Source organism: Nelumbo nucifera, chromosome 1 (assembly GCF_055504915.1).
Source record: "Nelumbo nucifera cultivar China Antique chromosome 1, China Antique-T2T, whole genome shotgun sequence".
NCBI classification, from domain to species: Eukaryota; Viridiplantae; Streptophyta; class Magnoliopsida; order Proteales; family Nelumbonaceae; genus Nelumbo; species Nelumbo nucifera.
In genome coordinates, this window is record NC_142649.1 from 173,693,145 (window position 1) to 173,708,506 (window position 15,362).

The 15,362-nt window shown below is 37.9% G+C and overlaps 1 protein-coding gene and 1 pseudogene across 2 annotated transcripts; one reads left to right on the plus strand and one right to left on the minus strand.

Moving 5' to 3' along the window:
* The first annotated feature begins 405 nt into the window (after nt 1–405).
* On the plus strand, nt 406–2,111 carry LOC104596387 (putative galacturonosyltransferase-like 4 pseudogene; annotated as a pseudogene). Its single transcript, XR_016080667.1, has one exon. The product of XR_016080667.1 is annotated as a putative galacturonosyltransferase-like 4 pseudogene (transcript).
* A 1,985-nt stretch (nt 2,112–4,096) lies between these two features.
* On the minus strand, nt 4,097–14,104 carry LOC104596386 (glutathione synthetase, chloroplastic-like). Its single transcript, XM_088895306.1, has 12 exons — nt 13,564–14,104; nt 13,187–13,359; nt 8,144–8,219; nt 7,878–8,008; nt 7,632–7,754; nt 7,461–7,542; nt 7,035–7,114; nt 6,790–6,859; nt 6,169–6,290; nt 5,601–5,740; nt 5,319–5,511; nt 4,097–4,449 (listed from the first exon to the last, which is right to left on the minus strand). Exons 1-12 carry the CDS (start codon nt 13,897–13,899, stop codon nt 4,329–4,331), a joined length of 1,647 nt encoding a protein of 548 aa, XP_088751432.1. The 5' UTR covers nt 13,900–14,104; the 3' UTR covers nt 4,097–4,328.
* Nucleotides 14,105–15,362: the final 1,258 nt, after the last annotated feature.

Sequence of the window (15,362 nt, forward strand, 5' to 3'; positions counted from 1 at the left end):
AAGTAACCGTTAGAAGTCAAATTCTGGCTAACGTCAAAAATAACAACCTTCCCATAAACCAGGGGGATACTAAACGACCTGCCCATGCATGTAGGACTCCACTCCTCAAAATCTTTTCAATGATACAAAACCCCTCCTATTTCTGATTCCAGAAAAATAATCTGAATGAGAAAAAAAAAAAAACAATTAAAAAACGAAAATTTCTCAATATTCTATTCAAGTAGAATTATTTATTTATATATATTATTTTGGAGGTGGGGAAAGCAAAAAAGCAAAATAGAAGTGATTTTCTAAAATGGGTCCTCCTGATGATGATCACAAGTCACAGGATCCTCCGACCTTTCTTCTCTTCCTCACAATCCCACCCACCTGTTTCCTTGCCTTTTATTGTCAACCATTTCCAAGCTTTCCAAAAAAGACTTCTCTTAACCTGCAGCCTACCTCCAATGGCTGCTCTTCCTCCTCTTGGTTGACCTTCCCAGTTCAATCAAAGGCAGGATGGCCTTCCGGAGGAGCCTAGCCCCTCTCCCACTCCTTGGCCTCCTGTCTTTCCTCCTCCTCCACCCCATCGCCACCACTTCTACGTCCGCCACCGGAATCCGCCTTGGCATACTCCGCAAGCCATCCCCCGACGTGCCCAGCTTCCGTGAAGCCCCTGCTTTCCGCAATGAGGAGACCTGTGGCTCCGCGGACACTGATCGCATCCATATCGTCATGACCCTTGATGCCAATTATCTCAGAGGGACCATGGCTGCCGTATTGTCAATCCTACAGCACTCATCATGCCCGGAGAACGTCGCTTTCCACTTCCTCTCAGCCCGGTCCGAGCCTGATATCATCGCCAGCATCCGTTCCACCTTCCCTTATCTCAATTTCAAGGTCTACCACTTCGACTCGAACCGGGTCCGTGGCAAGATCTCAAAGTCAATTCGCCTAGCTCTGGACCAACCTCTGAATTATGCACGCATCTACCTTGCAGATATCGTCCCGGCCGACGTGGATCGTATCATCTACCTCGACTCTGACACAATCGTGGTTGACGACATCGCAAAGCTCTGGAGGGTGGATTTGGGTGACAAGGTGATAGCCGCACCAGAGTACTGCCATGCAAATTTCACCCAATACTTCACGGATGCATTTTGGTCAGACCCAGCTTTGGCGACAACATTTGAAGGAAGGAAGCCCTGTTACTTCAACACAGGGGTGATGGTAGTTGATGTGGATAAATGGCGACAAGGAAGTTACACCGAGAAGGTTGAGGAGTGGATGTGGCTGCAGAAACAGAAGAGAATATATCACTTGGGCTCTCTACCACCTTTCTTGCTGGTGTTGGCTGGGAATATCAAAGCAGTTGATCATAGATGGAACCAACACGGATTAGGTGGTGACAACTTCGAAGGCAAATGTAGGAACCTTCACCCTGGTCCCATCAGTCTACTCCACTGGAGTGGGAAGGGTAAGCCATGGCTGAGGTTGGACTCCCGAAAGCCGTGTGCCGTTGATTATTTATGGCAACCGTATGATCTCTATCGTTCAACAGTCACTCTAGAAGAATGAGAGAGAGAGAGAGAGAGAGAGAGAGAGAAGCTAATGCACACGGAGATCGAGGCCGGAACGACCAAAGAGGAGGAGAAGGGACGAGAGCCGAGAGCGAGCGGTTGGGTGGGGTAAGGGAAGGGAGGTTGTTGGCTCTGCTAGCCGCCTGTGCCCTGTGACTGTAGACCATCTGAGGTCCATGGGATTGTGAACTGAGAGAGTGGGGCAACTCATGGCATGGAGCGTGGTGGGTGGGAGATAGTGTTTTCTCGTAGTTTCTTTTCGTTTAATTGTAAACCATGATAAGAAAACAGAAATCATTTTCGTCTGTTGGTTATCTCAAAGCACAAGATGGGTCCCTCTGTAGAACAGTTAACAGTAGCGAGAGCGACTCATGAGTCGTAGAGTAGGGCGACAGCCAGCCAGCCATAACGATGATTTGAGATTTCCATTTTTATCACCTCTACTGCGTCGATTGGGGTTGACCTTTTACAAATATGTATAATATACAAGTACATATTTGTATTTGTACTCTTCTCAATTTAGAAATACTATATATAAAGTTTTGCAGTGTACATATTTGTAAGAAGAGTACGAACACAAATACTTAGAAAATACAAGGTTTTACACTATATATTTGTATTTGTACTCCTTCCTGTTTGGAAAGAGTGCAAGTACAAATATTTTCAGTGGTTTATTGTATTTTAAGAATTTGTATTTGTACTCTTCCCAAGCTGAGACTGAAAAAAAACCTATTTTTTGGCATGCGTCTTATGTTTTGTGTTTCGAGTTGGTGCATTCCAGAATCGTAACTGTAGTATACCCATCCTCTGGCCCTTGTGAACTTAATCAATACAATAGTAGGACAAACTTGTTTCACCATGAACATGGGTATTATGGCTAGGGGTGAATCCATTTAAGTTGTAAACATTTCTCCAGTTTAGGCCAATAGAAAATTAGAAATTACCATGGGATATTGCCCCTGTTTTAGGGTTCACCTCCATCTAAGAGAAACGGCTTTTATTATGTTGATTATGGTGATGATACAGATAACTTTAGTCAAAAGCAGATGAAAGCAAATGAAAAAGAGTTCAGGCTTTGCAAGATTTTACTCTCCCTTTTTTCCTCTTTTATTTATTCATGGATTATGGATGGATGTGGGGGATTTCGGATTGCCATCCTTAGTTCTAAGCCGAGAATATAAAATCCATACTTCAAGCAATTTATCTATCTAACTTCTAAAATACACTCCTGAAATACCTAATGTTTAAGTTGAAAGTACAGACCCCATCTAATGTTGAATATATAGCATCTAATATTGCATAACTCTACCTTGAAAGTACAGACCCCTTCAATCTATCTAATTTCCTTCTCTTCAATTTTTCAATTGGTATCAAATATTGATTACTGATTACTCTCATTGACATTGCCATGTCCGAGAAATTAGATACACCTATAAAGTAAAATCATTTACAGCATTACATCATACGGATATGTTTCAAAGACAAGCACAGAGATTGTTGCCATAGACATGCTCTAAAGATACATAATTGTCAATGAAGTCTTGCAAAGAAAGTTGCTAGGAATGAAATTTTGGCTGCATGATATATTTTAAATGGTAAAATTTTCAGTAAAATAGGGATCATTGCCTGGTGCTGGTGCAATGGTAAAATCCCAGACTAACAAAAAATAAAAATAAAAAACAGCCAAAAGTTAGCAACCTTGGACCAACATTAGGTAATGGCCCTTGTATGTTTCAGTAAAATAATAAAGGCCCGAGGGAAGTTTGGGATTGTGATGACAAAAATTGGGAATTTGTTTTCTGATAGACATGGCAAACCTCAATTTGTAGTATGTTGGAGCTTCTCAGAGGTCTGTAGGTACATAGGGAGCATAAAATACTTGTTTGTACCACAAAATTGTACGTGTAACAAATTTCACTAAAATATAGCATGCATATGGTATACAAATATACATAGTTAACACATTTTTTTAAAAGCTTCCAATATTCCAAACATCCAATAATTGCTAGTATTACTATGAAACATGAGAAAAAGAAGAGTAAATTGTGTGACCCATCCAAGATGACAGAGCACAACCAAGATAAGTCGCTCAAAATAGAGGAACAATACAGATTACCCCAAAAAAGGGCTCAATGATATAAAAGAAAGAGAGATCCATATCAGGAGGGATGATCAACGATGCAGATATCCTCTTCCCACTCTTCCCCTACCATGGCTATCTGCTGAAGAATTTGTTGACCTCTGAATCCATTTGAAGAACATTTTCACTCTACATACCAGAGCTCTCACCACTAGTGGCCCTTCATTGCAGATACAATAAACATGTAACATTATTGCATAATAGAGACTTGATTATAATCTATTATTAAGAATGTCTTATTAATTTTATGAGCATTTTCACATTTATTTTTATGATGGTGAATACAGTGAAAAAATAAAAGCAATAACTCAAGCCCCACAAAGGATTATGGTTAGTTTCTCGATTTTCTCTCTACTTGAATTTTGGTTTGTATTTGCTTCTATTAACAGCTTTCACAAGCACAAAAAGTACTTTTCTTTTTATTAGTTTCCATTATATGCTACTAATGCAGTACAAAACAAAATAGACCCCACAATTATCTTTATTATTTGTGTTTCTGCTGATTCCAACCTTACTCTCCCCATCCACACCCCCACCTTGATGGTACATCTGCCAAAGAAATAAAGGCAAATATGACTGCCAGTTGGAGTTCAATGATCAGTATAACTTAACAAGTCAATTCATTCCATTCAAATATATACGCTATCTGAGACTGCATATCCAGCAACTATTCCACCTTCATCTGATGATTGAGCCTTGGTCTTTATCAAGTAACCACAGTCATCATTTAGTATTACCTTCTCTTTGTTCCTGCACAATCAAATGCCTTAATGTAGCATTAACTTGAAAAAGCAAAGTTATTGCAATTAATAGGTTGCTCTTATATCTTAAATTGATGAAAGACGATATACTTGGCAAAATTAAAAGGGTTTACGGTCTGGGTAAAGGGAAAAAAGAAAAGGTAAGATAGAATTTAGGTATCAAATGCAGATGGACTATAATGGAGAATTTAAGGTGGATAAAACAAGGGAAAGCAAGGTGTCTCTTCACCTTTGAAGGTCATCAGAAAGGGGTCTCACTCCAGGGTGGATTAGTTGCTTCTAAAGAAGACAAGCAGGGGTCTATTTTATCATTGCACCAAGGGGTCTCTTCCCCTAGTTGCTGTTAAAGAAGACTTCATCCTTTTCACAAAGACTTGAACATTGTCATACTTGGTATCTAAGGAGTCTACTATAGCATAACAACTAAAAATAAATGGTTGCTACTGATAGATCAGGTTCCTTTCTCTTCATAGCAACACTGATTACAAGCTAATAGAGTCCCTTGATGCCTAAAATTGATGAAGGAAAAGATTTAGATCTGTAGTTGAATAAGAAGGGATTAAGGTGGTTAGGGTTTAAAGTATCAAATACAGATTTGAATATAGCTGCATAGAAACTGTAATGGCAAGTATAAGTTCGAAAAGAACAATGTCAGCAAAAATTCAAACAATTGAATAATTGACAAAATTAAATTAATAAAGTGCACCAACTTTATACTTGGAAGAGTATCCAGCAATAGATAAACATTAAGTTGGGGTTCCATTCCCACATTGTCTTTCCATCCTTATCTCTCCAGTCTCCAACCACCATTCATGCAAAAAGACAAAAAGGGGAAAGAGAAGGATAAAAATTTACTACCTCAGATAAGCACTATATATCCCAAATTCAGATATAGCATGTTCTTGATGACAAATGCCATCCAGGACCAAAAATGCAGGAGAAGCAGTGGGGAAAATCCTTTGCATAAGAATGTATGAAGTAAGCTCTTCACTTCCTTTCTTGTCTAATTTTAGTAAAGCGTCTCTCACATCCTCACCATAGATGTTGTTCCCTGAAGGGTGAAAGTAAAAGCCATAATTAGGAATACAATAAAAAACAGGAACAATAAAAATAACCATTAATTCTGATGATGATAATGACCTCCTCCTTCTCGTTGGGGTTTTAGAACAAATGATTTGGGGTTTCTTATGGCATTCTTAACAACACTGGGATCATCCAGGCTCCACAACCCAGCAAAGCATTTACGAACTTTGGTAATGTCATCCGTGTTATCAAGGAACCTGCTTACATGGCACATAAATTTCTAATGGGAAATGTGCTAAATATAAGATGAAAAGTTTTTGCAGTTAAATATCGCACCATCAGTGGCTGAACCATGTTGGATCAACTAGTATTAGATAATATGAAGTAATCTACGACATGAAAAGTTAAAGACAAACATAGTTGTGCATAGGAAAAACTGACTTCTTTGTATTACATCTAATTTTCATCTAAACTTGCTCTACTTTTGAGCAAATTTCTATGTATAATGTCAACTTAAGATATCTTTGCTTTCTGCTGAATATTTTATAGTCATTTTCCCTTCCTCTTTCTTTTGTGGGACCAATGGTAGGAGAAGAAAACATGCCAAATATGCCATTCAGAATGAATTTACGTTTCATCTTGAACAAACAAAAATAATTAAAAAAGGAAAACAAAAAGGATTTACCTTTCAAGTACATTGGGCTTTGCCAGCTCTTGTTGAATCTTCTTGGTTCCTACTAAATGGTAGGAAACAGAGGGGCACTTGATAGCAGAGGACTGCTCCATTAGTAGCTTAGCTCTCCATTCCTAGTGAATGAAAAAAAAAAAAAAATAGCACAACAACAACTATGTAGGGGAATTAAAATTATTTAATGTCTCTAGCTAGGACAGTCTACTGGAGTACCATGCAACAAACAATGGGTTCACAACCTATAGTTTGATAGGCCCCGTGCACCAATAATCGATCCAAAATAGAACGCCATTGCATTTTTCATATTTTCTTTCTTTTTTCATCTGGGATACTAGTCATTTTATTCTGGCAACTGAAATTAAAAATATGACAGATAACATGCTTATAATAAATCATATCAAGTAACTAGATATTATCATAGAATATATCCAAATGGGAAATTTACATGTTATTATTAAGCATTCTTGGGGTCTACTCAACAGGTAGCTAGATAAAATATACCATTTATAAAATAAAAGCCAGTTTTAAGTGTGAACAGTCAAAACAATAGGGTATCTCCCATGCTGCAATTAGAGTATGGTAGCAGAAGCAGAAGAATAGAGATGCAGTTCTTACTGATTCTGAAGGATAATCTTTTGGTGTATACCCAGCTCTGAAATAGATGACTGCAACTTCTTGACCTTCACTGCAAGTAACAAGTCAAAGACTCAAAGTTAAAAACATCACATGGAAAATGCACATGAAAAGAAGAAATTAGAAACCTTAAATCAGAAAATATAAAATTACAACGAAATGAGAACAACACATGGAAAACCAAGAAATTTTGAGAAAGATTAAGGAGTCACAAGAGTGAGTCATACACTACAAGAGTCCCATCTGGCCGAAGCTCACTCTCTGCATCTATTTGTGCCATTGTTTTACGAATTACTGTCAAGTCATGTGTGTTACAAAGTCAAGGTGGAAAATTTGTGCAAGAAATCGTAAGACTGTCTTTGGATAAAGGGAAATATGCAAATGGAACTGGCAGGTCAATTTCGTAATTTCTGGATTCCTTCAGGAATCAGCCGAAGTATACATACTGTGACAAAGCTAAACCCTCATAACTACTAGAAATTCATATACAGCATGATATGTCAACATGCAAATTGATAATCAAAACAAATAATATAGTAGTCACTTCCCCCATTTCATCACCATTAAATATTTAAAGGACATCATCAGACATCAGACATCATCAAGTTTTTGTATGAAGCAAGTACTTCTGAGTTCTGAAGATAAAAAGGATATCTCTCCTTCAATGTGTTCATAAGCCAATATTGGTCATACATGTTCCGCTCATGAGCTTGACCCACAATCAAAACTATAGCTCTGTACAAACATATTTGAAGTTAGACCTACGAACAACATTAATCAAATACAGGAATACGAGTGAAATGGTGAAAATGGTTGACTCCAACCTGGGGTTATTGTACTCATTCCAAGCTTTAGCTAAAGCGTCTGCATATTGATTGATAGTATTGTTTCCAAGGACCCTTTCGGAATCTAATCCAAGGTGCTCTCCATAACGATTAAGCAAGTGCCTGAGAAATGAGTATGGTATCAAATTTACAGACCCACACAGGGTCACTAAAATATAAATTTAAGATTGAAAAGAGTTGATACTGAAGTGTTAGGCATCCTAAGGTCAAGACATAATTACTTGCCTGTGAAGCCCACCAACAAGACAACTAAGACCGTAAAATGAACATGAAATGGTGTTGAGTTCTACTTGGAGTAGTAGATTAGTTTTAGCGTCGAGCATATAATCCGAGCGAAGTAAGCCCATGCGAACTTCCTATTTTAGTAATTGAAACAGGATTAATGTGTCGCCCATAATTATCAGCAACTCCGATTTTCAACTTGCCTTTAGACTGCATCAAACAGAAAGTATGATTTATCTGGATAAGCAATGTTACATGAAATGGCTTGCCTCTTTTTTATTCATTTGTTGCATTCTTGAATGAATGTCCAAGAGCCTGCTGGTGAAAGGATCCACTTTCTTAGTGCTGCAATATAAGGAGAGGGACATCAGTTAAACTAATATTTTTACACGAACCATGAGATGATATATTGCAATTTCAAATGAAGGTCAGGGAAAAGGAAACCTCTAAACCATAGACAGAAAGCCAAAGAGTTGAAAGCGAAAGGAAGATCAACAATAAGAATACAATTTATGTTGAATGAACCGCAAACTATGACAAGAGTGGGGTGATCATTGGGGATTATGTGTGGGGGGCATAGAAGTGAGGTTCACTGGTCTTACCATGGAGTGGCCGGGTTTAGCAACTATATATGATAAGAGTAAAAGACCAGACCTCGGATTCAAACCTGCATGTCCAATCTGAGGTCAAGCTCCAATTTATCAACCTAGTCCAAACTTGAGCTTTACGAGCTCAGGTTGGGGTGAGTTAGGCTTTGGCAGGTTGATCAGTTTTAAAAGAATTTATGTATATACTTCGAAAAAATCTATAAACCAAAAACACATGATACCGGAAAGATGCGGATTGATTGATTATAGTCAAACTCATTTTTATGCCGTCATCTTTTATTGGGATTTATGGCCCAATTTAAGAACATTATTGATTGAACCAAAATTAACACTTGGCCGATTTGCACTCCATGCATTTAGACTAGTGTAAATAAAGTTTGCACTATAGACAAACTGAGCCTAAAGAAAAATTTTTTGGTAGATGAATGCTTATTTAACACTCTTAAATGCCCTAAAAGGTAATATTTGATCAATGATATTAGTTACTACTGATTTTGGGTGCATCCCATGTCCAAATAGGATCAGAGTAGATTCAGATAAATTCGAGTCCGAATCCGAAATTCTTTGGGCCTACTAGATCTGAATCCAATTATGATCCGATGAGCAGAATCCAGAAGAGCTACTGAATCGGACCGGTTCAGCCTTAATGGTCCAAAGTATTTATTGAATTGAATTGGACCCAGTTCATCTGTAATGGATTTATATTAAGACTGGATTGAATTGAACAAATATCTATTTCATTGACAAAATATAAGAGTATGGGTGTCAATGGATCAAGTTTGGATTGGACTGAATCTAAAAAAGCAATTTTAACAGATTGAATGGTCAGACATTGAATTGGATTAGTCCAAAATGTTCCAAATATTCATCACATTGATTTGGGCTTGGTCCATCTATAATGAATTGGGTCCGGTTGGACCAATATCTGTTCCACTGACAGCACTTAACATTGTTACATATTTTTAAAAGCAACTCTTACTCTTACCAAATGTTCAAAATAGTTTTGAGCTCTTTTTATATTTCTCCTGCTCCAAACGGAGCCTAAACTAAAAATAAAAAACAATTCTAATTATATGAAATTGGGTCATACTAGTGTGTGGGAATACACAATATCAGAAAATCCTTGACCCTCATTTTATGGGAGCTAAGGTGATAAAGTGGGAACTGGGGTTATAAACATGCCAAAACAAGGGAGCCTAGATCTCCTGAACACACCACATCCAGTCACACATAGGAAATATCTCCGGTACATGTAGATGTTCCCGACGTACTTTCATAGTGTATGCCAAGTTTTTGCTTGTAAGGAGATCCCATTTGTGTGGGTCACACAGTTCACAGTGTTCACATACTCTTGCATTTGCCATGAAAATTAGTGTCGGGTACCCTGCTTTTAGGATGTGACAACTTTGGGGCCATTTTCAAGTCACCGCTCTACATGGTGGCTCATGAAATTGACATTTTGCACAGCCTATAACAGAAATTGTCCAGGCCCAAGACCGAGACTGGCGCTAATATAAAACCTAAAGCCCAGGCCCAAGCCCAAACTCTATGTTATGTAACATCTTAATTCTATCTTGTAATTGCAAATTTTTTTAATATGTTCCTATCCAATCACACATCAAACACACTGCTGCCCAAGATACAATAATCACACAAAATTCAAAAAATAATAATAATACAAGTTATTACCTAATACATATTTTTTATTATTAATAATATCAAGCTGGGCTTAATACTTACAGGTTACACAGCCCAAGCCAACAGACCTCAAAACGGGTCTAAATTGGGCCAGACCAGGGAAGCCCACCGGGCTACTTGGCCCATAATAATCACCAGTGTCCACTAAAAGTTATGGGTCCGGATCTGCACAAGGGTATTATTTTACCAATAAAGAGTGAACAGGTCAATGATCCTTACACGGTTACACCTGGGAGGCTGGGATCACACCCTATGTCTGACCTATTGAACAAAGTTTGGATGTACTGACCACAAAATGTGGGTCAGGTCACATCCTGGCCACAAGACACTACAGCCAATGTGCTAGACGTCATGTGGCCAGCATCTTGTGATCAATCAATCCAGACTTAATACATGCCCTTGTTTGCAGAAAGTTCAGAGTGAAAAATAGGAATTCATACTAAAAAATATATTTTTTTGGGTAAAATATTTCCCTGACATTTCTGAAATGTATTTAAACCTCCCCTCACCTTTAAAAGTTGCAAAGACCTCTCCTTACTTTTGGTGTAAAAGTTGCTTATTGACCCCTTCTATTAGTTGCACGTTAAAAAGCTTAATAGATATTTATTGCTCAAAAATTTTTAAAATACCCAAAATATCCATGAATCATGTTTGGGTAAAATACTTAAACCTTCTGATAAGTACTTAAACCTATCCTCACCTTTAAACGTTGCAAAGACCTCCCTTGACGAATAGAGCCAGGTATTAAACAAACAGTGAAGTTGCCTATATAAACAATAACAAAATAAGGTATGATCTTTCCTAGACTCAAGTACGATTTATATACACTTTTTACTCACCCTGTTTGTTTAATAGATCAAGAAAAATCAAGAATAAAAAACCACAAAAAGCTTAGGTTAATAATGTATTCAACGCATGAAGAAAAAAAAAGCTACCTCTAAAAACTTTCAAAAAAATCAAAGTAAACTCAAAAAATTGTGTGAAATCACCTTCAACAAGTAGGTATTCTTTGTTTGCACACAGGGTTTTTTGAAGAATCCTTGAGAATGTTAAGTTGGGCGGCAGTATTGGAAAAGAGGAATTAAGCAGGAATTATTTTAAGTGATGGCAGAATAATCCTAGAAGGATAATTTTGGTAATATGAAACTTTAACTTTTCTGGTAAACACAAAGGCATTCACTAGTTTAAGAATTTTTCACTCTCAATCCACTAGAATTAACAAAAGGGGTCAATAAGCAACTTTTAAGGGGAGGTCTTTGCAACTGTTAAAGGTGAAGGGAGGTTTAAGTACATTTCAAAAACGTCAAGGGAGGTATAAGTATTTTACCCTATTTTTTCAATGATTGGTACCACTCTCCATTCATTGGTCATATTGTATCAATATTTTAATTTTTTAGGGCCAAAGTTTTTTCTACAATTATTATTACTTTTAATTTTTAAGGAGTTGGGATCTGCTTTTCACACTACACACCTCTTTTCACACTACACACCTCACACGGGAACATCTCTGTCCTTGAATTTATTCATGGAAGATGTTACAGGATGGGATGTGACAATGAGACCTGTGTGAGGCGCGCTATGTAAGGAACAGATCCCAATTCATTTTTAAGAGGTCACGTGGCATCACTTTAAATGGAAAAACTGATTTAGCGTTGCAAATTATGGGGTGTTTTAAACTTTTAATAATACTCAAACTTAGGTTTTAATAGAACTGTAGAAGGTAGGGGTGAGCATTCGGTTTATTTGGTTAAAAATAGAATTCAATAAATAAAATTTTAAAAACCAAACTTAAAAATTTAAAACTGAACCGAAACCGAAATTTAGAAAAACCAAAATAATCGAAATCGAAATTTTCAGTTCGGTTTTCAGTTATTTCGGTTAAGACAGAATTTTAATAATATATACTTTATTATATATATTATAATATATATTATATATTATATATTATAAAATCGAATTTCAGTATATTATATATTAATATAAAAATATTAATATATTATATTACATATTACATATTATATATAATAATAAAAAATTTGGTTAATTCGGTTAACCGAAATTCTAATTTCAAAAACCGAAACTGAAAACCGAAATAACCAAACCAATCTAACCAAAAATCGAAAAAACCAAAACTGAAATTTTCGGTTCAGTTATTCGGTTTTAACCGAATTATGCTCACCCCTAGTAGAAGGTACTAACGCGATAACGCCTTAATCCGTTTGTTAGATACCCTTTTTAAAATATAAATATATTTATTTATTTATTTTTATGCAATAATTAATCGTTTCTAAAAATTAAAAATAAAATCTTGGGTGATGAGGTGATCTATAACTCTTTTCATGAATGAACTTGCCTGATGTGCTTTAGGGAAGCGTTCTTTTTTTGAATCTGAGAGGAAAAAATTGGTCAATAGGATTTTGGTTCTCATTAACTAAGAATTCTATGTTTTTTTTCATATTTTTGTAGGGACCCGGAGAAAAGTTTATTTCTAGGTGGGTATGAATAAATAATTTTCCCAATGGTCATTACCTTATTTACATGGGAAATAAAAGACAATGGAGATAATTGTATCTATCGGGATAAGTAACTTACCAATTAAATAAAAATAAAATTTCTGCTCCATAAGTCCCTTTCGGATTTCTCAAAGGATCAAGAAATAATTCTCAACTGTTTTTTTTTTGGCCAAATAATTCTCTCTACCTTGTTCATCTTTCAAAATCACAATTGATTTTTCTTAAGTCATATGATTGCAGATTTATTGATACATTTAACACTGCCAATCGGAGAGATTTGGTTGGAGGTGATCGATATCCTTTCAATATCATCTTATTCTGACTTTTGGCTTGCAGAATAGCACGATAATAATGTTGGTGTGAACTGTGGCCACAGCTGCAGAGAATTTTTTTTTTCTTGATCCTCCGAGAAATCGGGAAGGGGTTTTTTGTCCATCAAGCATGGAACAAGAAATTTCAACGAAGAGGCATAGGAGAGAGAGAGAGAACCAACCCGGATAAGGATTCCTGCAAGAATTTTCCATCCATGCTCACACGATCTACGAGCTCATTGAAGATGGTAGCTAACTCGCATGCTTGTCGCCAATGGCTTTCACTGAAGGACATGGTAGGCAGTAAAGCAAATGGAGCATGCACCATTCCAACTCCTGGAACTGATCCTGACCTCTTCACCCCGTACATATCATATTCAACACAACCGGACAAAAAAATAAGAATTAAGTAACAGAAACCGATAATCCTCGAAGCAAAATATAGAGTACTTCATGTTTAATCAAGGTCAGTAGGGAGATAAGCTGAACAAGCATAGAATAGTTTAGGTTAAGGAGAGAAAAATGAAACACAGAGAGGGAGAGGTGCAAATATAAGCACCTGGATTCTTTTGTCCCCGACAATAAGCCCATGGAGAGAACTCCAGACGAGAGCATCATGTACCAACCGCTCAAGTAACTCTGGATCGATATTAGGAAGACCAGGCGTGATGGTTCTTATTGTTCCATCTTGAATTTCCTTCTCTACAACACCAGCTGAGCATTTAATTGGTAAAAACGAGGAAGATAGAGAAGGAATCGATGAGTTTCTGCAACGTAGCTGGGGAATATTGCGGAAGACATTAGCGTTGAAATTGAAAGTGGAACGAGGCTCCTGTTTGTGAAGTGAGAGAGAAGAGTAGAGAGAAGAAGAAGAAGCACAAGAATCGATCTGCATGTTTGCTCTGTTGTTCACCCAAAATAAAGCCGATGTTTGAGGTTTTGTAGCAGGAACTTGGGAGCCTGCAAAGTAATTTATAACGAAAACAAAGAAGAGAGCTAAGCCTGAGGGATCGAGGGGTTAACGTTAACGGTGTTCGGTGTAGGATTAGGAGATTCTCCAAAATCCAAAGATATTTTTATACGAGTATGGCAATTTGTCGGTCACTCGACTCTAGAGGATGGGGATAAAAAGAAAAAACAAAATGCTAAAATCATAGAAAAAACACGTGGATGGGGATAATCTTGTCTGGATAAGAAAAGGGAATGGCTCTCTGTCCCTACCTTGCCCTTTTGTCACGGGGCTAATCGACGGGGTCCCGTGCGGCGCTCGATTGGGGTCGAGAAAGCTTACAAATGCAAACAACAACACACAAAAGGAAACAAGAGTGCACACAAATTAGACAAAAAGGCAACTTGTATTGTATTAATCAGTGGTAAGCACAAGCACACAGTACAGTGTCGAGGGGATCTCGTGCTTAACCTTTACACGCTTATGAGCTCACTCGACTACCTACCTCCCCTCAAAGAGTACGTAAAGCTTTTGGGGGAGTGACAGAATGATACATCAAAATACTGTACATGCATACTACTATTTACATAATTGCCATTGGCATACCCCCCCTTACAAAAAGAGTACAAGGACCCAACCCAAGACACTTGGATGGTGTGCTGATGGCGTGCTGATGGCGCTGATGGTGGCTGAACCGTCACAGTCTCCCCCAGTCAATTCAATCTTCGTCCTCGAAGATTCTTCCTCAGGTACTCGTCCAGCTTCACTGCGAACGGAAGGAGGTCTTCTGCAAGCTCCCAGGTGTCTTCTTCTGCAGGTCCCTTCCACTTCACCAGGTACTCCCATTTTGATGTTTGGGAGGATTGGGACAACCTATGGTTGAGGATGGAGTCGAGGGATCGGTTCTTGGGTGGTTGGTAGGATGGGTGTGGGCGTTGACTTTGGTTTCGGGAGGTATCTTGGCTGTCGGCATGGTAGGGTTTAAGTTGGCTTACATGAAAGACAGAGTGTACTTTTAGCCATGGCGGTAGTTTGAGTCTGTAGGCTGAAGCTCCTATTTTGGCTAGGATTTCACAGGGTCCCTCATATTTTCTCACAAGCCCGGGGTGTACTCTTCGAAAGAACCTAAGGCAATGGGTATGGAGTTTTACTAAGGCCAGGTCACCTACTTGGAAGTTCTCGGGTCGTCTACCCAAATCGGCCCATTTCTTCATTCTTCTGGAGGCTTTCTCTAGGGAGGCTCGAGTGATGTCAAGGCATTCTTTCCATTCCCTGGTGAAAGTGAAGGCTCGAGGGCTTCTTCCTTGATGGTCGTTGACGATGCTGTGCGAACATCTTGGTAGTTGACCGGTGATGACTTCAAAAGGACTTTGATTGGTGGAGGAGCTCTTCTGTGTGTTGACGGAGAA